This window comes from Copidosoma floridanum, unplaced genomic scaffold (assembly GCF_036245765.1).
Source record: "Copidosoma floridanum isolate Cflo_tuat_1 unplaced genomic scaffold, Cflo_Japanese_pri ptg000020l, whole genome shotgun sequence".
Classification (NCBI taxonomy): Eukaryota; Metazoa; Arthropoda; class Insecta; order Hymenoptera; family Encyrtidae; genus Copidosoma; species Copidosoma floridanum.
The window spans coordinates 38,252,739-38,279,070 of NW_028321897.1; the positions used below are offsets into that span (position 1 = coordinate 38,252,739).

General features: G+C 35.5%; 1 protein-coding gene across 2 annotated transcripts in view; it reads right to left on the reverse strand.

Annotated features, from left to right (window-relative positions):
• The window catches only part of dnc (phosphodiesterase dunce), a 1,903,237-nt gene that overhangs the window by 1,054,690 nt on the left and 822,215 nt on the right, over positions 1–26,332 (reverse strand). For both annotated transcript variants that reach the window (XM_089593782.1, XM_089593781.1), the window contains exon 5: positions 20,802–20,903. In XM_089593782.1, the coding sequence (XP_089449908.1) occupies positions 20,802–20,903 (102 nt within the window). The remainder of the gene's footprint in view (positions 1–20,801; positions 20,904–26,332) is intronic.

Sequence of the window (26,332 nt, forward strand, 5' to 3'; positions counted from 1 at the left end):
AAACGTATACAAGGTATACATATATATATACGTTTAAGTATTAGCTACAACACTGTAGCGTCGCAATCACAGCCACATAGTATGTAGGTATGCTTTTCGGAAATGTATTTAACTTACAAGCTTTTCAAACTATAATTAGTATAAAAAATATTGTCATAATGGACACCCGATGGCAACACTCATGGACAAGCATGATTTGCGGTCCAACGGGATGCAGAAAAACAGTTTTCGTTAAAAGATTTTTAAATAATTTAGAACAAACTTCTAGCGTTATGTTTAACCGTACTTAATTTTACTATGCAGAGTGGCAGGATGGTTAAGAAAGTTAAAATTTTTTTAAAAATGGACAGCAAATTAAATTTTGCGAGGGGCCGCCAAAACCTTCAGATTATTCAAACGATCCTCATTTTAAAAAGCTTTTTATCATCGACGATCTGATGCGCGAGTCATCGAATCATGTTGTGGTAGATCTTTTTACTAGAAGGAGCCATCATAAAAATATTAGTGTAATGTTTATAACGCAAACTATGTTTCACAAAACAACTCATTCGCGAGACATAAGTCTGAACGCGTCATATGTCATAGTGTTTAAAAACCCTCGCGATCGTGCGCGAATACAATATTTGGCGAGGCAGATACATCCGGAAGATCCAAAATTTGAACAAGAGGCGTATCAAGACGCAACAGCAAAAGGTCATGGTTATCTTATGATTGATTGCAAGCAAAACACTTTGGATGGGTTAAGGTTCCGTAAAAGTATATTTCCAGACGACGAGTATCAATGTTTACCTACTAAAATATACTACAAGTGCATTCGCGTATCTGGGTGAAATTTATTGATAAAATAGTTAGTAGTGACAGTCAGCTCTCAGTTTTCTTCTGACTATGAAGCCATCAACATCGAAAAACGGGTGTTTTAAACAACCCCCTCGTCGTGCAGACAAGTCTCGCGAAGCTCCGTTTGAGAGATGGTACATTGCAATGTTAGAAGCTCTTACTCATCCTAACTGAGAACAGAGAGCTGCATTGTTAAAAAAAGGAGACAAAAAATTAATTAACTGCTTGTTCGAGTATGTTTTAAACGTTCTCAAAGGTGTTGTTTCTTTCAAAAACACTAAAAAAAAGTTTCTGAAAGTTTAAAAGTATTTTATGACAATTGATCGCTAAAAGTAGAGGTAAACATTCGTGGAAAAAAAAGAGGAAAATTATAGTTCAAAAAGGTAATGGTTTTTTACCGTTAATATTACAACCTATTCTAAGTTAAATATTATCAAGAATATTGTAAAAATAATAAAATGGAAAGAGGGAAAAAGATGATTTTACTGTCTAAAGACCAACTCAAAAGAAAAAAAAAGCCACAAATAATTTTTTCACACAACATATTTTATCAACGACACAGACAACCAGAGATAACTTGAGCCATTTAGATGACTCGATAAAAAAAATTCTAGATTCAAATTCGTATAGCAATGAATACGATAAATTGAAGAAATACTTGAGAGTTTTACACAGGTATTTATACTTTATCGATGAAGAGTGTGAGCCAATGCAGATTGCTGAGAATGAAGTTAAAAGTATTAATTCTACTACAGATCATTATGGAATGAGCGAAGAAACGATTGTCAGTACTATACTTAAAGTGTACCAACAAAAATCTATGCTGCTTTTAAAACATTTAAAAGGATACAAAAACAATAGTAAGGGGGTCAGTACAGGTACAGTAATTTAGAAAGGCAAAAAAATTGATGGGTCAAATATTATTAATTTAATTAATGATGCTACAAGGAGAAGGAATAATGTTAAATCGGAGGGGAGAAAATTTTTTGCTAAAGTACTTTGGGAGATAAATACTCCTCAAGAACTCGTGGGAAATACAGACCTCTTGAAAATCGTAGACCGCGACAGTTCAAGCTTGCTCTTGGATGGGACCAGTAATATAAAGTCGCTCAGAGAAGACGAAGAAACGTTTGAAGACAAGACTTTTTCATCACCTTTGAAAAAAACTGTACACGATAACAAATCTAATGATGATAAGCATGTTGTACATTCATCTACTCCAAATCAAGCGGTGTTAAAAGCTGGTTACGCTATTAATAAATAATGAATGTGCTAGAGAAACAATATTTTATCCATCACCATGAAGCAGTATTTTCTGGAGTCCACAATTGAATAAGAGTAAATAAAAATAAAATACCTTTCGAGAACATCAAAGAGTGGCTGCAAAAACATGATGCTTATACTTTACATAAATCTATTCGACGAAAGCTTCCACGATTGTTTTACGATGTTAATGCTAGAGATGAATTGAGGGAAGCTGATCTCATTTAACTGACGTCATTAAAAAACTACAATGACAGAGTGTCTTTTATTTTAATTGTAATTGATGTATTAAGCAAATTTGTATGAGTGCAACCTTTAAAAGATAAAAGTTGCCGTAGTGTAACAGCAGGTTTTAAAAAAATTCTTGAAAATAGTCAATCTCGCTCGCATTTTATGTTACAAACGAATTGAGGGACTGAATTTTTAGGCAGTGAATTTCATCGCTTTTTGAAAGATAATGCTATAAAATTTTGAGTTGCCAAAAACCCTGATGTTAAAGCGGCCGTAGTAGAGCGCGTCATTTGAACGTTTAAGGAGTATATGTACAAATATTTCCATACAAAAATACATACTGTTACGTAGACGTTTTGCAAGATTTCATTAGTGGTTACAATAATACCCCCCACTCTACAATCAAGTTAACACCAAGCAGCGTAACAATACATAATGCACATGTAGCAAGACAAAATTAAGTAAATTCAAGAAAACCTCGCTCAAAACATAGTTACAGTAAAAGTAAAGATAAAAATAAAGTAGGTGATTATGTACGCGTAAGCCGTGATAAAAATGTGTTTGAAAAAGGTGCAGTAAGAATCTGGAGTGAAGAGATGTTTAAAATTACTCGAATTTTGAAAAGACAAAATTCACATGTGTATGAGCTCGGCGATTTAGATAGTGAAAAAATTGAGGGGTTTTTTTACTCTCAAGAACTCAACCCTGTTCACAAGGAGCGTGTCAGCGAGCAGGAGCACAAAATTGACAAGATCTTGAAAACCAGAGGAAAAGGAAAAAATAAACACTTTGTTAGTTAGGTAGGATATCCTGAAAAATTAATCTCGTGGGTAAGTTCGAGGGATTTAGAAAACAATGCATCATAACGAGTTCACGATAACTTTACCTAGTAACAGTAGTATGAAATATTTTTTGATTAATACAACAAATTTTTCTACCCCGTTACCCCGTGAAATTAAGCTTAGCGATAAATGGGAGGTAGGAATTTCCGAGATTCACGTACCATTCACTGTTTTGCATGTTCGACGAGAAGAGGCAGTGATAATCGCACCAGGTGAAGAAAAGAAAAATGAAATGTCGTATTGAACACGTTACCATGACTCTGTACATAGTTTATGCGAGAAAATAAATAGAAAATGGTTGAAATATCATCATACAGATAAGAATTGTCAACAGCTAATTTATGGTCATAGAGGTGGGTTTGCATTTATTGGTTTACCATAACAGGACCTGGACATACAAGAACGTGTGAAAAAACCCCTGCTTTGTTTACTATTGTGAAACATATTAATAGGTTTGAGGAAGGGCTGACCAAGATCGAGCGTGACCGAGCCGAAATAAGAGAGGATTACAGGCTGTTGCTTCACGGTAAACAGCCTGCAAGCTTATCAAGAGCGGTACCTGATCAACTTTTTATCTATTCTAATATATGTGAACCGAGTATTGTTGGTGATACATTTGCACCCTTGCTGAAGATAGTAAATTTAGCCGCTCAGGAAATTCATTATGGAAGCACAATTGTCAAGAGGTATACTCAACCAGCCTACACGGAAAAAGAAATCAAGCATCTGTAGCATGAATACCATCCATATATCGACAGTGTGAGAGAAGTATTGGGTTAAACGCATCGGTTCACATAGCAACACTGTGCGATACAGGTATAGACGGTATAAGATGCGCTCAAACGAATGTAGTATGGTCTGCTAGCGTATACACTGTGACACACACGGTCGTAGCGCGTGGAGCCCACGCGCAAAGTGTTTCGTGTGTACTCATACTGATTTTGAATGAGAGACATGCACGAGATGCACAGGCATCTCAGGTATTCTACGTACCTATCATGGCTCGTATCATGGGGTTGGTCTTTTTTACTGTGCTTACTAAGGTATACTTAATCTATTAGAATACACATTACTGTAAATTCAAGGGCTGTCCTATGATGAAATATTACGTACAAAAAATTTTTTATATATTTATATGGCAGAAAAATCCTAATAATTTGATATAATCAAGACTTAATAATAGACAATTCTTTGGATATAAATACGTAGTTCCAACTTCTACTGATATTAACCGATGTGATTGACATCATAGTACATAATTAGTTAAATCCATCATTTTAACACATAGTCGTAACAAAAAATTATTTTTGTATTTACCTAAAGTAATTTTAAAAAATTTTACAAGAACTATGAGGAATATTTCTGTTGGTATTGTCATACTGTTTAATCTTTTTGCGCTAGCACAGGTGTTTATTAATTTACCTTTTGCCGTATAACCTTCAAAATTGTAACGTATACTGATGTTGTTTCGGTGATTGTCTCCGCTCTCTCTCTCTCTCTCTCTCTCTCTCTCTCTCTATATATATATATATATATATATATATATATACATATATATATATGTATATATAATTCACTCAGCGCAGGGTGTTGACAATCATAAGCAGCTATACGCTTGTATATATGTTCCAAACCGTTTGTTTACATGCAAGAAATTTTGCCTGATTTTGGCTAGAGGGGGCGCAACCTCTGTATCGGCTCGGAGCGAATAGCTCTCACTCGAATTCAGCGTGCGTACACGCGGAACACTTTGCGCGTGGGCTCCACGCCCTACGACCGTGTGTGTCATAGTGTATACGCTAGCAGACCATACTATATTACTTTGAGCGCATCTCATACGATCTATACTTGAAATCCAAGCATTGCACACGTGAATCGATAGTCATACTAACGCAGTATGGATTCTCATGCTACAGCTGCTTGATTTTTTTTTCAGTGTACAGACCCCTCCTCAATAGAAGATTTTATACAATTGATATAGATATAAGAGATCAATTTGGTAAACCAATATTATTAGAGTTTGGGACACTGACCGTTGTGTTACATTTTAGAAAAGTTTTTTTTCAAGCCAATCGTTACGAAATGGTTTTTTACGAGGGGTATCACACACAGCACTGGAGCAATAGAGGAGTCAAGCATGTGTTTGTGAGGTCGTATAGGCAGAGAGGGCATGGATTAGGTTTTTTTTTCACTGAACTATTTTGGAGTGCTATACCCTACATAATCAGAGGTGCTCGTGCCGTTGGAAAAGAAGCTTTACGAGCGGGAGTGAATATAATTGACGATATAGGGGAAAGCAATATTCCATTTAAACATGCATTCAAGAATCGGATAAACGAATCTGGTAAAAATTAAAAACGTAAAGCTACAGAAAGATTGTGAAGCTGATGGAAGGATCGGGATATAATGCTTTACCATATAAGAAAAGAGCACAGTCTCGGCGTAGAAGCGGTGGTGTAAACAACTCGTTAAACGCTGCATAAAAAAGAAAAAAAGTGTTCGAGAAAAGTCAAGCGAAAAATAGGTACGCGTAAGAAAAATAAAAAAAATAGTAAGAAAAAAAAATCAAACCGAAAGGTAAAAAAAAAGAGTTTTTCGCAAAACTAAGAGAAAGGCAAGTAAAAAATAAAAAATCAAAACCAGTAGATATTTTTGGATAATCATGTCTTTCCTACATAGTCACACAGACCCTTGCTTGAAGAGCGAATTGGATTTATTTTCCGTTCCTCTCACGCAGACGGCATTAGAAGCTAACCGATTGGTGCATTACAAAACCTGTTTCGTCGTTAAGCGATGAGAGTCCAATTGAGTTTGTTATCAGTTCTCAAAACGAGGATTACATCAACTTGGCCCATACGATGCTCAGAGTGAATGTCAAATTGACACCTTACGACAAGGATAGGGATGCGCTTGTAGCTCCAGTAAACAATTTTTTACACTCGATATTCAACCAAGTTGACGTATATTTTAATCAAAAACTCGTGACTCCCCCAAATAATGCTTACCCTTACAGAGCATACATTAAAACACTTTAAAATTACGGCCCTGCAGCAAAATCATCGCATTTGTCAACAAATCTTTGGGAAACAGATGTCACTGGTGAAATGGACGAATTACTCGGTTCGAAAAAAAATTTATCTCTTACTAAGCGCCAATAATATTTAAAAGCTGAAAAAACCACAGATGTAATGGGTCATGTACATTATGATGTATTCAATCAGAATAAATTATTATTAAATGGCGTCGAAGTTCGTTTACGTCTAGTGCGCTCAAAAGATGCAATTTGTCTCATGGATGCTTCAACGAAAAGTTATTTCGTCAGCATTAGTGAGGCTACACTTATCGTTTGGCAAGGGAAAGTTAGTTCTACAGTTTTGATTGCGCACGCAAAAACTCTGGCGAACACTACGGCAAAATATCCAATAACGCACGTCGAAGTATAATCTTTTACCTCACATAGCGGTATAAGCGGCAACTTTGTAGATAATGTTATCCTCGGACAACTTCCGAAAAGAATCATTTTAGGTTTTGTTGACAACAAAGCCTTCAATGGGGATCAAAAGATAAATCCTTTTAACTTTCAAAATTATTGGAATTTAGTAAAGAATGGTACAGTACAAATAGGAGTACACTTTGAGACTGCTCTCACGAAAACTATAAATTGTGTTTTATATGCTGAATTTGACAAAATATTGGAAATTGACTTAAATCGTCGAGTAGTTGTGGATTTCAACTCATAAAAGCTCACTTATCATGTATTATAAACTCGTTATAACTACGTAGATCTCTTTTCAGTATGCATGCAGCGACAACCGGAGTGTTCTCTGCTGATCAGTTACCTTTGGTTTGGGCGAGACTGCGCGCTCTCATAGTCTCGCATTGGGTAGCCATATATCTCGATATTAAAGGTCATGGAGTGGACTTTGACAGCTATAGTTTGCCTCCCATGGTACCCCATTACATCGATAAAATCAAAAAAAAATTGTGTTACATATCATTGGAATGTACAACAACTTTAAAATTTTAATCCTATCGTGTGCGAAAATTACTGCATTGATTTTCTATTTTTCATGTGCAACAACTATTCTTTAGGCATGTTCTTTTCATTTTCTTCCTCAGATACTCTCACCAATAATTTAATAGCTGTAACCTTTTTAATCGTATCACTAGACGTAAGAATTTTAATAATAATCGTATTGTAAGCAACATATGTACTCAAACTAGCAAACAGCTTCAAAATATTAATTCTAGCGTTTGCAGAAGTTACTGTATTGATTTTCTATTTTACGTGTGCAGCAACTATTCTTCAGGCATGTTTTGTTAATTTTTTTCATCAGATACTCTCACCAACGATAAAATAGCTGAAACCTTTTTCAATCGTATCTCTAGACGTAAGAATTTTTAAAATAATCGTATTGTATGCAACATATGTACTCAAACTAGCAAACTTAAGAGTAATTATAGAATAGAACATTTTTTTAAATTTATATCAACTCATATGTAAACCTTAAGTGTGTTTTTATACAAATTATGAATTAAATAAATTTGAAATGTTTTTATTTAAGAAACCTCGCTTACCATTCACTCCCTTTACCATCATAATAATTTCAAATTTTTAGCAAGAAAAATGGTAGTAGCGTTAGACGTATTTTTGAACTTTCAAATTTATGGATTTTTACAGGTACAGCTGATAATCAGGGAACCCCTAATTTTTACTCCACTAAAAAGAAAAAAAAAAAAATCACTGACCAAGCAATGTCGGTAACAACAATTTTTCTCTGCTAAAGAAAAAAATTGATGTTACCATCCTAGCAACATTAAAACTATGCGCGATACCTCACGCCTTTTTCTTCGCACGCCTTATTAGGTTATTGGGTCATGTGACATCTGCAAAAAGTTATTATTACCGACAAATGTCGGTAATTATATTTAAATTACATGCAAAACTCGTATTGGGTTATTGGTCCATTCTTCCCACCTGCCCCTGTCACGTGACGCCCGGAAAAAAACGGTCCCCAGGCCACGCTTCCAGGGCCAGCCGTATGACATATATCTATAAAACTGTCTGAAAAAAGCTTTTCCTTACTACTTACAACGGTAATAATCACATTTTTCTGACAAGTGCAATTAAGTTTTTTGGATGAGTGATAGTTACAGCTCGCACAATAGTACGGTCAATAAGCCGGAATACGTGGAAAAGTTGCGCAACACCACTAACTCTTTGTAATGTGTTCGTAGGACCCTAAGGAACATTCAGTCAACTCAACCTCGTCATGGGGGGGCAAAGAGACCCAGCGGGGGGCATATGTACCCCAAAAAACTGCCCCAACCGCGGAGGTGACTAAACAATTTTTTGAAAACGCTTATTTTAGCCCAAAATTCTTATCCAGTAGATATTTTCGATCGCTGATAACGAATCTGATGTCAGATTACACGAACTATGCTACGCATGCCCCAAATCGGGACATTTTTGGCCGAAATTTAAATTTTTTCTACACAACAATGGCAGAGGGAGTATTGTCAAAGGGATTATTATATTTTCTGCGTAAATTTGTAATAGTTTCGGGAATATAAATTTGTAATATTTTCGGGAATATAACTAGTGGTTATTCAAAATTCGTCCTTTATAATAAAAATTAACATATTTAATACAAAAATCAGTGTATTTAAACAAAAATACCCCCTAGAGCCCAGTTTGGATGATCAATACTCCCTTGGCCATTATTGTGTTGAAACAATGAAACTTCGTACGTAGCATAATTCGTGTAATCCGACATCAGATTCGTTATTGGCGATCAAAAATACTCCCTAGAGCACAGTTTCGATGATAAATACCCCGTTTGCCATTTTCGTGTAAAAACAATTGAAATTTCGGCTAAAAATGGCCTGACTTGGGGTGTACGTAGCATAATTCGTGTAATCCGACATCAGATTCGTTATCAGCGATCACAAATACCCCTTAGAGCTCAGTTTGGATGATAAATACTCCGTTTGCCATTTTTGTGTTAAAAAAATTGAAATTTCGGCCCAAAATGGTCCGATTTGGGGGGTAGGTAGCATAATTCGTGTAATTTAACATTAGATTCGTAATCAGCGATCGAAAATACCTTTTAGATGAGAATTTTGGGCCAAAATAAGCATTTTCAAAAAATTGTTTAGTCACCTCCGCGGTTGGGGTGGTTTTTTGGGGTACATATGCCCCCCGCTGGATCCCTTTGCCCCCCCATGACGAGGTTGAGTTGACTGAATGTTCCTTAGGGTCCTACGAACACATTACAAAAAGTTTTATCAAAATCGGTGGTGTTGCGCAACTTTTCCACTATCGACACTAAATCCCGGTTTATTGACTGTACTACAAGCAATGAATGAAACACTAAATGGAATTTGAAGTATGGTTAATAATCTTACAAATTTGGCAAACAAATCTTTTGGGGATTTTACAATTTATTTGGAGTATAATGAAATATCGTGGTATTTGAAATTATTATATTTGTATACATTACTAGAATAAACAACCAATGCGCAAGTTATCTATTCATTTATGCATACAATAAAATTTATGCATTTATACATGTCTTGTAAAATTTCCATATATTCATGCATTTTTGCAACGAGGCTGATAGTATTCTATGTCAGCATATGATAAAAGATTTACTTTAAAGCTAACAAACATACTGGAATACAAGTGACGTATAATCAACTTTTTACATAAGATTGTATATTTACATAATACGTCTTGTATGAATTTGACAGATGAATTACGTCTTAACGAATAATATGATTCGTCTGTGTTAACTTGGGATGTAACACCCTCATAGTTTTGCACAAAAAAATTTGTTTGCTAATGCTTCCCAGTGTAGAGCTTTTACAAATCTTTTTACGTGATGGACCCTTTTCTCTTATCAATCTTTGTAAAAGGGAATACGACCACTCCCATTGGCTCAAAAACGTTGCTTGCTTGAAGTCACTCTAGACTCATTTCTGATTAGAAGATCTCATTGTACCGCTGTCACAGCTAGCTGTTATTCTGCCATAGCTTGACTTAAGCGCGTGAAAGATGGCATACTTCAAGACACTAGATTTCTTTAAGTCCATTCACTAGTACATCTACAACTATAATACTGCGCTTTACTATGATATGAACTTTAAGCATAAATTATGACAACACTGGATATATGTAACAAGAAACAAAAAAAAATAATACAAGAAATTAAAAACAAACCAGGGGGTATAAATGGGTCATGGGACCCACGGTAAGAACGAAGTTCTTTAAACATGACATGAGTATAAAAACACAATTTCTCAGATAACAAGGGGGTCGCCAGACCCGTAGAAAGAACGAAGCTCTATAAACGTTAGTACTGCATTCATGTAGTTCACTAAACAAAAACTTAAAAAACAAATTAAAGAAAAAATTTAAAAAAATAGTTCAGTACTCACGATGGTTAAACTTCGTGAGTACTGTATTATTATTATTTTTTTTTTGTTTCTTGTTTTAATCTTTTTTTTTTATTTCTTGTTTTATTTTTTTTTGATATTTCATTTTAATACATTTTTTTTATTTTTTTGTATTTCCTTTATTTAATTCCTTTTTTTATTTTTATATTTAATCTTTTTTTTTCATTCCCTTTTTTATTTTATTTTTTTTTATTCCGTTGTATTTATTCATGTCTTTTGTAATTTTATTTCATTTTATTTTCATATTTCATTTCATTAATTTTTTTTAAAATTTTTTTTTCCACTTATTATTTTGAGATTTTATAGCTTATTAATGCAATTTTTATTTTATTTTCATATAATTACTCAATGACATTGTGCCATTATTTGTTTATCAAATTTAAAATAAGTACCCTTAAAAACCATTAAAATGATATGAAACTCGAATTATATTTATATAATGATCTTACATAATTCATTTATAATTGATTTACTTTGAATTACTTTATTTATAAAATTATGTGATAATGTAACATAATTTGTTTATCGAATTCGAAATAAGCGCCTCTAAAAACCATTGATACATTCTTTAACTCTATTCCAAGTATTTAGAAAACAAATACAAAAACAATTTATTATAAATCGAATGTATTATCAGTGAATGCATGTAAAAATGGAATATTTCAGTTACGAACCACACCATAAGTACAAGAAATCGAGTTCCTATAAGCGGCAGCGCTCGTAGCAGAGTGGGTAAGGTACTGGACTCACATGCAGAAGGTCGAGGGTTCAAAACTCTTTACTGGAAAATGTTTTTTTTTTTTTTTTTTTAGAATTGTAAAAGAAAAAAATTCAAAGTGAAATAAAAATCATTATAAAATTGGGGAGTGTGAGGGAGAATGGTGGGCAAAGGTGTGTAGAAGAGTAACACGGCACGGTTGGCCGATATACATATATAGTGGGGAGAGGGGAAGTGTATAGAGAATAGTCGGTGAGGGGAACGGGGTAAGGGGGGGAAACTTGAGAGGAAAAGGAAACCACTTTCGTTTCAAAAAAAAAAAATCTGTTGGTTTTAAAATTCCAGCCCCCCGAGTAACGCGACATAAAGAACTTCGTTCTAAAAATTCAGATCTTCGGTTAGTAGTAAATATCAAAACCGATGTACTGAAAGTTAAAGATTCTAACACATAGAAACATAATGCTTACTCTCCTAGCTAAACTTTTCATGTTAAAAAAGCCACAATAATTAACAAGTTTTTTTTCAAGGAACCATTGTTGGAAACAATTGGATCAAGAAGGTCTAATACTAAAGAGCTCTCAATCTGAAGTACATCTCTTGAAACCTTGAGAGCATCTTTTACTGCTAGAGCAGCTGAAGAACATAATGCTTTGCCTGCAAACATCTGGCTTCACTATTATATGCCTAGTTTCAAGAGTCGTCTACTCAATCATATTCGCTTTCGTGATTATCAGCTTCACAAAAAAAAGTGATTTAAAGACGACTAATCTAAGCAAGAGCTACTGCTGTTGGTGCTACTTATACGACTAAACGTGTGAGTCTAGAGACCGCAGTTGTTATAACTCAGTGACTTCTTCTCTGTAATTTTTTAGTTAAATTGCTTAAGATGTATTATTTAGTTCTCAAGACCAGCTCTTTAACTGTGAAGTTTGATTTTTTACTGTAACTTATTTAAACAACCCACTGGTACCTTTGGCAAGGCTTTTTTAGATCTTCGGCCTTTAGCTTGATAATAGAAAAGTATAAAATAACTAGCGGTCCTTCTTATTGTGAGGGTTATAACGAATAGCTGATCTCTCACACAATAAATTCTTTATTTGTCGATTTTGATGCTGCTGCTTCAATCTCAATAAATATTCTGCGTCAGTTTTTTGACGCGTGAAATTGTATACATTAGATACATTTGTAGTTTTTCTTCTCATTTGCCTTCTCGTATCTTTTAGCATGGTTAAGACTTTTGTGACTCTAAAGGCTGTTTTTTGCCAACATTATTCATTAAGTTGTAAAATATTTTTTGGCAAGGTAATTTGACGTCTAATGACCCTTAAAAAGACTGGTGAGCTTAACCTTTTTTAAACTGAAGTTTGCAGCAAACGTAACGGCCTCTATATATCAGAGTCACCTTCTGTAGCCTGTTATCACAGCACTAGGTTGATTGGACGAAAAACTACAACATTGAAAGTGTTTGAGCTAGGTGTAGGGCTCTTTCTCAACGTCTCCTGGTATTATGCTGAATACGCTGAGGTCTAAAGAACATTTTTTGGCAGACGTAGTTGTTTTGGTGATCTCAGGTGGGGTAATTGGTTCATGATGCTTGCACGTTGAAGACTGTCCCGTTTGCTAAGGACATGACCCCAAAATGCTAGGGCAGATTGGGCTCTGCCTAGATAAATCTCCTGGTATTTCATCAGAGATGTTAGCATTTAGAACACCTTTTCATTAGAGGTACTTGGCAATACCTGTGGTTCAAAATGAAGTTTGATTAAAGTGGCCTGTTCATTAAAGAAAAGAGTTGTTGGCAGCTGGGATACCCATCTATGCTTTATACACTGTCGGTGATTGATCGCAGTATTCACTGCTTTGCTTGGGCATATAATAACCAGATATTGTTAGTTCTATTGCAGATAGCTTAAATTTTATTTTGACGCCACCTAGTAAATCCTACTAAACCAACATAAAAAGAAATCATTATTTTACGAAACTTTTAGTTTATTTATTGCTATTTATTCAGTCGAAGACGACTAAAATTTGTAGGCTGCCTCGTAAGCGGTGGATTATCCACCTCGCAGCATGCCGAAAGTGGCAGCACACTAAGCTGACGAAGAAATCATTACGTATTCTTACATGCAGGCACAGGTCAATTTCTTTCGTATCTTCATCTTTTTTTTACTTTCGTTTCAGTCAGTACATTTAATCGCTCTCTCTCTCTAACTCTTATTCTATCTCTCTCTCTTCTCTTATTGGCTAGAGTTTTCTCTTTTTGTATAATCGTTCTCCACCAATCTGTCATGCATATTATAGCTCTATTTCTCTTGCTCTCTCTCGTGGCACTCTGAGGTCACAGGTTCCTCCCTCTCTCTTAATTGTTTCATATCATTCTCTCTCTCACTCTTTCATGGCTTTCCGCATGAGGTATAAGGACACTGATGGTTTCTGACGACTGCAGTGGATGAAAGGATTCAGAGGGAAGGGGAGGCTTGCTACTACTTTAGGTGGGTAGGCTGGGTCAGTTCCGAACTATCTGTCTATACAGAGCGGTCTACAATTGTATTTTATTGGGTTTCTTATTTTCCTCATCATTATCACGAACATGGGCATCTGGGTGTCACTTTTTTCGTTTCAAGTTTTCTTACGTTTTCATTTACCTAACCGTCATCATCATTTGTATCGTCTTTGAGGAGCTTGGCGTACTGCAAATAAAGCACGGCAAAAATCCACGAGTTGACTCGAGAGTTTTTCGAGACTCGTGTAGAGGCACATGTATATGTTATGTTTACACTAACATACGTGTACACTCTTATTTCTAGGAAATGTGATCTCAAAATAATTTTTAACCTCACTGATTTGTATCATTCGTTGTTTTTTTTTCTCTTAGGTTCTTGTCTTCAAGGTTTTTCTTTTGAGCCACGAAATATATGTTCACTCACGGCTTATATTAAGTGCATTTTTTAATTTACTTCACGTTATTTATTCGCAACCTTCGTTCAGATAAATTTACTAAAATTGTTTTTTTTTGTCTGAGTTTTTTTGTTAACTATTTGTCAATTCAGTAGTTTTTTTGTGCCATGACCTCTCAAAAATTGATATTTAAAATAATAATTAACTTTGTCTCGTAGACGCACTCAATTGGACAGCAACACTTTTGCTATATTTTACTATTGTTATTAATTTTTTAAAATAAAAACTATAATACAGCCATGTAGGAAGTGTGACGAATCAGTATGCAAAATTTTATCAAGATTGGCTGTGTAGTTTTCATGGTTAGCGATTACAACGGTTTGAGCGACTTTGCTTTATGTATTAGTAAGAAAATTATAAGAACTACTTTATCATAGACAATCAAATACCACCATGTTTAATAACGTATTTTTTAGTGTCTTATATCTGTTGGGGGTTCTAAGACCCACACCTATTTTTTTTTGGGGGGGGGGGTGGACGTAATATACAGTGAGATGAAATCAATTAGTCTCAGTGCTCTTTTAAGGCGCCTTCGATAGGCTCAGAACCAGGAGGAGGTCTTGACACTCATCGAAGCCTTTTAACGATACCTCAGTATCTGAAGGGTCTCAAGCTTGCGATCAGTCATTAAGCCTCTCCACAACCTTCAGATTGACACCTTACCGACAGTAAGTACCAGTTTTAGAAACTGCGAAAGGCTTAAAACAGCCAGATTCTGCCAAATCAGCGGAATTGAAGGCAATGGAGGGTCCAGCCACAACTTGAATGGACCTTAATAGGTGCCTAGATCAGATCCTCGACCAGGTCGCTAAGAATCACCAGGAAGTAATAGCCTTGTTTACGGATGTCTAGGCCTTTCTCCGTAAGCACGGCTTTATGGCCATATCAGCAGAAGCCAAAAAGATGGTTGCTATCGGCTGCCAGAGTTTTGTGAACTTCCCTTAAACCTGAAGGGAGACGCAGACAGGCCTCGATGAGGAAAAGCGTCAGCGCAAAATTGCTTGATCTCTCGAACAGGTGTATCACAAATGTCGAGAGGCAGAGGCTTAGGTTTGGCAACTCCATCAAGAGGTCAAACGCCTCATAATAGAAGCACGGACAGTAGAGGCCGAGGCAACTTGGAACACCAGTTGACCGCCGCTGAATGTGTGGCTTCAGGGGTATTAGGCGCTTTACAGATTGTCTGAAGTGTATCAAGTATCATAAGCATGCCTACATAAACGAGATCTGGGTCCGTAAGTGATCCCGTAGAAGCTCTGCCACTAAGCAGCCATGGATAGATCGCCCCGCCAAATTTTCTCTCTCTTTTTTTTTTCTTTTCATTATTTTTTTTTTTTTATTATTATTGTTAATCTTTTTTTTTTTTTTGTTATTTTTGATGGCAATAAATGGTGACCTTTTTTTCTACTAATATCTGTTTTTTTCTTTTCCCCCAATAAAAGTTTTGCTACAGTTGTTTTCAGATGGCACCTAGGAGGTACAGTTAGACACCCTGGTATCATACACGTAGTCAGGGGATAACATGATCAGGCACCGTTAAGCCACCTCTAGTAGTATAGATGAGTAGGGAAAAGATGAAAAAGAGGTAAAGAGAATAGGTAGAAAAGGGGTAAGAAAAAAGAGAAGACAAAAAGGGAAGGTTGAGAGAGTGCCTGATTAGCTTGGGCCTTTTTCTTTACCTTGCAAAGCAGTTTTAATTTTATTTTTGGGGATGTTGTGGCATTTTAGTAAAGCATGTACTCTCTCTTGCGTTTTTGTGTGATGATCCTAGATATCTCCTCTATCCTGCCATGGTCTTGAGTGAACTCTACAAAAGATAGAAAGGCTAATATCCCAAAGGTTGACCCTAGTCCAACGCCCACAGCCACGGCCTTCAAACGCAGCCAGTAGGGACGCCTACTGCCCTTAGCGTATACGCCGCATCACTCCTTAGTAACCTCGATAGTCGATACTACAGCGATGCGACGTAAGTACCTGTCAGCAGGTAGTTTAGTGTAAAGGGCTGCGGCCCTCTTAAGCCTACGTGCATCTGCTCTTGCCACAATCTTGCGCTGCGAGCTTGTCAAGCATTCACGCTCAATGTGAGTACACACACATACACACACGTGCGTGCCAACACACACACACACACACACACAGAGACCTACAACCGTGAATATTTTTTGTATTGTCGTATGTTTATTGTCTGTTATATATAAAACATATTTATTTTTTGTATAAAATTACTTGTGAATGCTAATTTCTAGGTGTGCAATATTCTCCCCTGTATCGTGTTGAGATCGTCACAAGAAGCAATGACACCTGTCACTGCGATACCTGGTCCCAGTGATACGTGGCGCAAGGTCTTGGTAGGCAAGTCTGGCGCATCATTTTATAGGAGGTGTCACCAATGATACTAGGGCAACACTAACACGGTTAAGGTCAACTTATTCTTCCTCGTAACGCACACTCCATAAAAATGTATAAATAAGTTATTTAACAAGAACTTGCATAATTCAGGGCTAAGAATAGACAAAAATTTAAGATGGATTTTTGATTGTTCAAATATTTTTTTACTATTACCGTGACCCAAATAAACTAATAACATTTGGGTCTTGGTGGATCTGCAAAAGAAAAATTTTAATGATAATTTTCCAATTTTGTTTCAGAAAAATAGCAGCGTTACGGAATTTGATGAGATGTCATTATAACTGATATAAAGGCACTCTTCATTATAATTTTAACTAGTTTTTACATTAACATCATGTACTAATAATAAAAATTTGTGCAATTTACTTCTGAGTCCACTGTCCGTAAAAGGAGGTGTTAAATTAGTGAATTTTCAGTAGCGAATTGCGAAAAAATAAAGTCATTGACTCCAGTATTTTCTTATCGCAAATAAATTAGGCATACTTTATTTGCATAATTCTAGAATTTCAGAGGTTTTTATCAAGCCAATAGAAATCGCCCAAGCCACCTCAAACAAAAATACAAGGCGTTTTCAAACAGCGTTACGGCCTCTTAGCGCTCAAGCCCGTAACACCTATCAAGTTTTTTTATGAAGTTTGAAAGAAATGAATACATTTTTAGTAATGTTTTCTTTTTTTTCCTTTAGCAGAAAATATTTCTTGATTATGTAAGAAAGTTTTCAGGTGGATACATCCTTACACAACGTAGTAATTGACTGGGACACGAAATAAACCATCTTTGGTAGAACGATCCAAATTCACTAAAATGGCTGAAGCATTACAAAAATCCAAAACACTGCTTTTAGGGCCCCTGTAGGTAAAAACCACCAACAGCACCATTGGTTGTTAAAGTTTTCTAAAATAAGGTAATAAAAACGAGTAATGCATATTATAATTATTTAAAAATTACCGTTTCATTTTTATTTGAGAAACATCATTATGTGGATACTGCTAGTTTATTGATACTCTTAAACTTTGGAAAGTTAACTTGTTCAATGGTTTCAATACATCCAATACTTTGATGCCCAATTACAGAAGCACATATGACACCTTAGTATTGACTGATGTAAAACTAGTAAACAAAGCAAGTTGTTCTAGAAGTTCATACATTATCTGCTTTGTTTCTCTCAGCTTCTTATTAAAAGATACATCTGCTAAATAGAGCGAGCACTTTCTTTAGGAGATAGTCACCTAGAATATGCACCAGACTCAACAATGAAAGGGCATGCAATGGGTGGAGATAAATTGGATTATTTAATTTTACCAGCAATGCCAGAATGCTTTCAACGGGTTCTTGTAGATACAATTAATGATTTAATGAACACCGGATTCTTCCCCAACACATGAAATAATAATTGAGTTGTTTTCCTACCTAAGGAGAGTAGTTGTAAGGCCTAACCTATTGCTTTAGTGTCATACATATTAAAACTTCTAAAGAAAATGGTATGCCCAAGACTAAACTAGTTTATTCAACATAACAAAATGTTATCTAATAAGTAGTTCAAGTTAAGAAAAAATTTAAATTTTGTATCGAGTTCCATAATCTTCTCAATTCACACGAGATTTGTTTCTGATCTTGAAAATGATGGTGTATTAATCATTATGTTCGCAGACGATATATTAATACATATATTGCATATAAACATCTGGAAAGCAATTTATATTCTTGGAACAGCAATAGAAAACCTTTGCAAATCACTGTATAAGAGAAATCTTATCCTACCAGTGAATATGGGTAGCTTAGTCACATTAAATAAGAAAAAAATTAAAGTAAATAATATATCAGTTAAGGTTTATTGTTTAATCATTAACTCTGCATAAACCATAAAGTTTTTAGGAATAACTTTGGATATTTAACTCACTAGGTTTTTTCACACTAAATACATTCAGAATAAGTGTAACTTTCTAGTTTCGATACTTGGATGTCTTAGAAGAGTGCGGTAGGGTGCGAACCTTAGCATGCTTATAACTCTATACACATCTTTAGTCTGATTAAAACTAGAATGTGGTGGGTTCTTACTATCTCCATGTAGTGACAAGCATTTGTGGAACTTCAGAAAATTCAGAATGAATGTATCATAGTGGCTCGTGGTTGTAGGAGATCTACACCTATAAATTCTCTAACAGCAGAGTCAGGGGTAGAGTACCTTAAGTTTGGACTTAGGTTTTTGGCACATCGAAACTATAAGACCTATGAAAACTTCATCTATAGTGCTAATTAAAAAAAATCTTTGACCTTACAATGTTATGATATTACATGCTTCAGAGAAGGACTACTATTTCAGTTAGATGGATTCTATAAATATAATATGTTTATCACTATTCTTTGAAGCAGAATTGAATCAATGTTACGGGGTACTGTAACAAAAATCTTCACTCCCAAAATTTATCTTTATTTTCTAATATACCTAGTACCACTGAGAATTTTTGATCCAATCGTAAGTTTAAATAAAAACCTGTTGGCTTGTCTATTTTTCTTTGGAAGCAGCTGACTAGTAAACTAGTACCCAAGTTTGTCAAAGCGAAAATTTGTTTGTATTATTCATTTTATACTCATTATCTTTGCTGTATACCAACACGTTAACATACTACGCGGTGCATAACTAATTTAAAAATTCGTCCAAAAAGATTATATCATGGATTTACTGTATAACAATTTGGTGCTCATCTTCTAATCAGTACTTTCTATATAAAAATTGACAACCTCGTATAGAATAAAGAAAAGTTGATACAGTTTCGCTCAATCGTCGAAAATCAAAATGGATAACTAGTATCCGACGCTATACTTATGTTAACAACAGGGTCTCACACAAAGAAAAAACAAAAAAATAATTTAGATATATAATATTTCATTCACTTTTTGTGATTTAATTGTTACTTTTAATACTTTAATATTGACATAAATTACTATAAGGCATGCATTCCATTGGATTGCTAAATCGTATTTGATGCTCATCAACAAAATAAAAGAATGTAAGTATGGACGCCTCGCAAAATTAACGGGGTTTGCTAGGTAGGTGGTACGGTAATACGATACACGAGGAAACTTGAAAGGAAGACGGGCGATTTTATCGGGAAACGGAGATAAGAATGTCTGTGAAGCAACCACAAGAGATTTATTGCTTTGGCAACGAGAGATTTTTGTAAAGATGATCCACTAACTTGTCTCATTTTCTAAATCAAACGACCCCTTTTACTAACAAACACTTGAAAAAAAAATCCTGTGAAAATGGTAGATTTCAAATCAAATGTGGCGTTATCTTATGTACAAAACAGAACGACTGGTGCTCCACATAACAAACATGAGCTACTGCTTAAGTCCACTCCGACCCAGCCCTCTCAAAAAATTACTTATCTCGCATTTCTGGTTCAGCCCCAGCCTCGTCTTCTCTGTCTTTTTGGCATACCACCTAAACCGCTACCTGCTTTCGTGCATCTTCACGTCTGAACGCCCCAGGTCGTGGCCCTACGTGTTAACGTGGTACTGCCTGTTTGCATCTACCTTCCACAGGATTTAACTGCAACACTTGTACTTTTACCAGTTACTGTATACCCATACGCATACACACTTTCTTATTTTTGTTTCAGATTTAATCCATATTGTTATTCAAAGTAGCATGCATCGATAGGGAGTGATCATAGTTCTTCCTCCTTAAGAGTGTATAATGATTCAGAGCCCTATTTGTAAGGCCTTACCAGTTCAGGTGATGAAGACTGGTTATGATGAGCTACTATATCTTCATTACTACTTCAGAATGTTAGAACCATCTGCTTTCTGAGCTTCAGAACTAGGGATCATTTTGTTAATAGGTAAAATACATTATGATAAACCTCAGCCTAAATTAACGTCCATATATTGCAAAAATAATCTCGTTGTCATCTAGCCTTTTCTGTCGTTCTTATTAAAAAACTAACAACTACGTAGCTTTTACTGACTATGCATTTTATAACTAAAAAAAAATTTTAAGAAATACAGTTAAAGGACATAGTCAAACATTAAGTTACATGCTGCATGTTTTAAGTATAAGTAAAATAAACATTACTTACTTGTTTGTTGGCACGTTAGTAAGAGACAAAAAATTATTTCTAACAGAACGAAGTGAAGCAAGTATTTGTGCAAAGGGTGTAACGATAAGATCCTCGCCATGACTGTAAAAAAGTATGAAAAAATGTTAATATCAGCTAAGTAAATTAAATCCTAATTATTATATCACCTTAACTTAATTAAGGGACTATCAAACAAGGTTTTTAAATACAAACATAGACACCTTAAAACAAAAAACAGCAGCTTAAAATCCTTACGTGAGGTAATCATTTAAAAAGTAAGCTACTATTCAAACATATAAAATTATAGTCAAGGACTTCTCATTCTTTCTTCATTATTGAAAACACTTTTTATTTGGGAATAGATTACTAAGCATATTTCGTTAAAAGTTTTTCTCAGTCGTCTGTACAATAATAATAACAGTAATATTAGTAACAGTTACAATAACAACCTTAATAATAATAATGATAATAATAATATTTATTGTTATATTAACAATATTAATAAAAAAAATTATTATAAAAATCTATTCTAATCTCATATTCAACCAAGACTTATTAAAATTAACCATTATTGTTAAAAATATGATGACAGCAATTATGATGATGATAAATCATGAACCTATGCCGATTTAACGATCCTGGATAACTATTTAAAATTTAAGTGAACTGGGAATTTTAGTTACATATGGGCCACTGACAAAAGTAGCTTGATGCAGTGAAATAAGAATCTTCAAACAATTATAACTTTATACATACAATTTATGACTAACAAAAATATGTAACTTTTAGTTAAAGTAGGTTATGTTGGACTGCTGTCTCAAGGGACAAAAATCAACAAAATTTTTTATAACACGTCAACACTTGTTACTTACATTTATCCACATTGCCTTTATTCTACTATACATAAATAATAAAAACTCGTGCAGATTTTACCTCTAAATATATGTTTGATTGATCCAGAACATCCTCTTTTCCCACACAAACTTATAATGTGAAAGTTGAATAGTAAGAATTAAATGAGAGGGTTGACTGTATTACTTATCAAGTTTTTGAAGAAAATACATGCTACACCATTACGAAAAGTTGACCACATATCCCCTTTAACTAACTTTTTGCTCCTTATTGAGGCATATAATACACCGTCCTTGTACCTTTTTTTCTTCTCGACAGCGAGTGTACCGAGTGATGCGAGATGTTAGAGAAAACGCATATACTGTTTGGTTACTACAAAGAGACCTCGTATTCCTTTTAATTGCTGAATGCTTGCTGAATCATTTTTGAGGCAGTACCTTAACAATTATTATTGTTATAATTTCTTACCTACTATTAGGAAATAACAATACAACAGTACCAATCGCATTTTCTGACAAGTGCGATTGAGTTTTCGGTCAGTGATGATGAAAGCTCGTATCATCAATATAAGAACGCCAAATACAAGTTCAATTGTGACAGTAAGTCTACAATTTCTAAATTGATCCTTCTGAGGATTTTACAATCAATTTTGAATGTAATGAAGTAATATGTGAATTACAAATTTTTAATTAGTTTACATTATTAGAATGAAACAATTAATGAGCAAGTTACTATTCATTTATACATACATGCATTCTTACAATGAGGCTGGCCGTATTCTATGTCAGCATATTATGAAGAACTTACCTTAAAGCTAATACACATATGTGCACACATAAACGACGTACAAGCTGCTCTTGTCATATGAGCTTGCTTTATATTCACAATACGTCTTATCTGAATTTTGATGGATGAATAGTTTTTAGTTATAATATAATTCGTATTAACTCGGGATGTAACAGTGCTACCGGATCAGATTGTGCTATGACAGCAAGCCTGGAAAAGTAATCCTAGGAAGTTTGGGCAGCCACTACGGCCACCTTTTATCCAGTGGTCGTCCTAATGGCATGGAAATGGTATACTTCAGGCCTTTTTTTCAGACTAACGATGAGTGGTTGGTTATCTGGAGAGGGACTCGAAGGCGAGATATTCTTTGGCTTGCGACATATCTGCCTGCAGGGGCTCTATTACCGCTTTTGATATCTCGCAAAAGTCAGTATTTTTTTCGATAATTTAAGTAAAATTATGGTTAAGCGCATGTGCAGTTTAAGAATTATTGAAAAAAATACTGACTTTCGTGAGATATCGAAAGCCATAATACAGCCCCAGCACGATCTTCGTACACAGAGACTCTGAGGGTAAGAGTCAAGCTACTCACAACCAGCTTTCCATCACCAAAAAAAAATAGTAGAGAATACCTAGAAAAATCACCACTGGCCCTTTTTTTTTAAGTCACTATAAAACGAAATCTGCTATCTACTGACAGACGTCACGAGCGGAGTTGTTCGTTGCAAGGTAGAGAACTTCGGTGACCTACGACTTTATACTACCCTCTCGATTCTAAGCATTCAACCAGGAATCACTAATCCTTTTCTAGATCTGTGCTGGGCAAATCTTATAGCTCTGAAAAAAAACTTTTGCAAATGGGACAGTCTCCAATGAGCAAGCATTAGGAACCAATCTTCCTAACTTAGATCACCAAAATGACTGAGCTCTGGAATAAAAGGTGCTGTAGACACTATCACTTATGATGTAACACTGGAAAACATTGGAAAAGTGCTCTATAGCTAACTCCAATGCTTTAGACATTTGAGTTTTCCTCTAGATAAGTTTGGTGCTACAATAATAGGTCAGAGAAAATCACTCTGCCGTATAGAGTCAATCACGTTTGCTGAAAACTTCAGTCAAGAAAGAGTTTGGCTAACCGGTTTTTTTAAGGGCCATCAAACATCAACCTACCTTGACAATCAATGAATTACAACTTAACAAAGTTGACAAAAAACAGCCTGTAGGGCCAACAAAAGTTTTAACCGCACCAAGAAAAGCAAGATGGTGCATTAGAAAAAAAACTTCAAATGCATCTAATGTATAAAATTGTAGGCGTTAAGAATCTGACGCAGAGCCTTTATTGAGATTAAAACAACAGCATCAAAATTTGCAAGTAAAAAATTTATCAAGTGAAACATCAGCTTTTTTTTATAACCCTTACTGTTAACTCTTGAATCTTTAAGATAAACTAATTCTCAAGATAAACGACGAAAAACTTTTTAAATTATTTATTTTTTGTAAGCTTTAAACCTTGACGGATTTAAAAAAAAAGCCGTTTTCATGTATTGAAATGTAAAAAAGTGAAAAAAAACAGTTTCTTAGGGCGAACAATTATGTAATGACATAATAAAAACACAATACTTTTCAGCATAATTCTATTTTTTTCACTTTTCTCAGCTTAGTACGTAACTAGATAAACTACATGGATTCTGAACGAAAATTTTATTAACAGAAAAAAATTTTTTCTGAGAAGTGTCAGGAATAAATGTAAGATTTTTCACTGAAAATGCTCAACATTACATGTCAACACACTACGTTATTTCATTCAGTAAGTCTTGGGCAAAGCCGAGATGAGACGAGAGGGATGTGCTTGTGTATTATAACGTTAAAACTTTGTTGAGCCACCTCGGAGAGGCAAAGTGAGTAAGTAAAAAAGGGGAGATAGGTAAAAGGGGTAAAGGGCAAAGGCATGTTAGAAGATGCGGGAAAGGTGGTAAAAAGAGAGAAAAGCCGTGAGTAAGGCCAAATTAGTTTTGGCCTGGGAGCCCACGAGAAGTGTTAAAGCAGGTAACGTTGGGCTTAAGGTCAGTGAGACAACGAGCAATAGTTCTATGGCTTGTTGACCCCCTCTTTTTCAACGCCTTAGCCACCAGAAGAAATAGCGTCATGGAGGCAACGTCTATAAAAACCTACTTGCAGGTAGTTGTTGTAAAGAGCAGCAGCCCTCTTTAGCCTGCATGCATCTGGCCTTGCTATGATTTTGCACTGCAAGCTCGCAAGCATTCATGGTTAACGTGTGGATACACGCACACACACACACACGCGCACACACGTGCGCGTGCGTATATCTTACTAATATATAAAGAAAAGTCACTAAAACCGTTGTAATCGCTAACCACGGAAACTACTAAACCGGATTTGCTGAAATTTTGCACACTGATTCATGATACTTCCTAGATGGTTTTAGGATAGTTTTTGTCTTCAAAAATTTAATAACAATAGCAATAAATGAGCTCAAAGTTTTGAAAAAATACGACTGCTTTTCACTTTAGTTCAGTAAAATCCGCTAGGTAGCGTCGACATAAAATCGAGGCTACCTGCAACATAATTAAATAAGTTCGGTTATAATACGCTGGAGCATCTCGATAGAGATGCAGTCGTGCTTCGGCAATTCAAGAAGCTGCTTAGAGAATGTTGATGATAGTCTTGCAGCTGGATATCCCGGTTACGGACGACACTCTTCTGTAAGGGGGAAGGGACCTAGGTTTCCATTCCCCCAGAATCTCGACGAGTGCGATTAAAAAAAAAAATTCAATCCAACCAATGACGTCTCTGGCATAATACCAGGAGACATATCTAGCCATAGCACAATCTGCACCAACTATTCAGAGTTGTGTGGCAGTCTCACCATCCCGCCTGGTGCTTGGTGGAGTCAGAGAATTTTTGGCTACAAATATAAGCCAGAGAAAACAGCTCTGAGGGGCATGGGCAGCCACAACGGCAATCTTCTTAGTTGTCGCGTCCTTAACGCGCTTACCTACATGTTCCTATCCAACGGTGAGCAGTTAGTTATCTGGAGAACGACCCGAAGACCAAAGACAAGATATTCTTTGGTCAGTGGCGTATCTTCCTCCATCATAATCTCCCATTGAGACTCCCAGGGTAAGAATCAAGCTACCCGTAGTCAGTTCTTCATTATCAGGAATAATAATAAAGAATAGCCTGAAAGTTTCACCATGGGCACTTTTTAGGGCCATTATAAGTATTTACGTTCCCTACTTAACCATCAATTTCATCGGTTCTTTTAAGGGGCCACCTAAGTGTAAACTACCTTGCCAACAAAAAAATTTTTTATCCTATTTCCGGAAGCGATTCATCGTCTAAAAGACTATATTAACTAAAGACGGGCACTATTAAACCAAAACAGCCATTTACTAGCAGACATCACCTGCAGAAAAGTTGTTCTTCGCAAGGCTGGAAAACCCGGTGACTGATGACCCTATTCTACCCTCTCGACTCTAAGCATTCAACCAGGAATCACTGATCCTCTCCAAGGTCTGCGCTAGGTAAACCTATAACAGCTGTGGAGTAAAAAAAACTTGAGCCAACGGGACAGCCTCCACTGGACAAGTATCACTTACCAATCTCCCCATCTAAAATTACATAAACAACTGCATCTGCAAATAAAAAAGGTGCTTTGGACACCAACGTCTTCGACGTTATACCGGGAGACGTTGGGAAAGAGCACTACAACTAGCCCCAAAGCTTCGGACTTTGTTATTTTTCTCCCGATCACTCTGGGTTTTCAACAGCAAGCAAGAGAAGATCACCCTGAGGTATTCAGGCAGTCACAATTGCCGTTAACTGCAGTCAAGAAAGAGTTAACTTAAGAAGCTCACCATTTTTTTTAG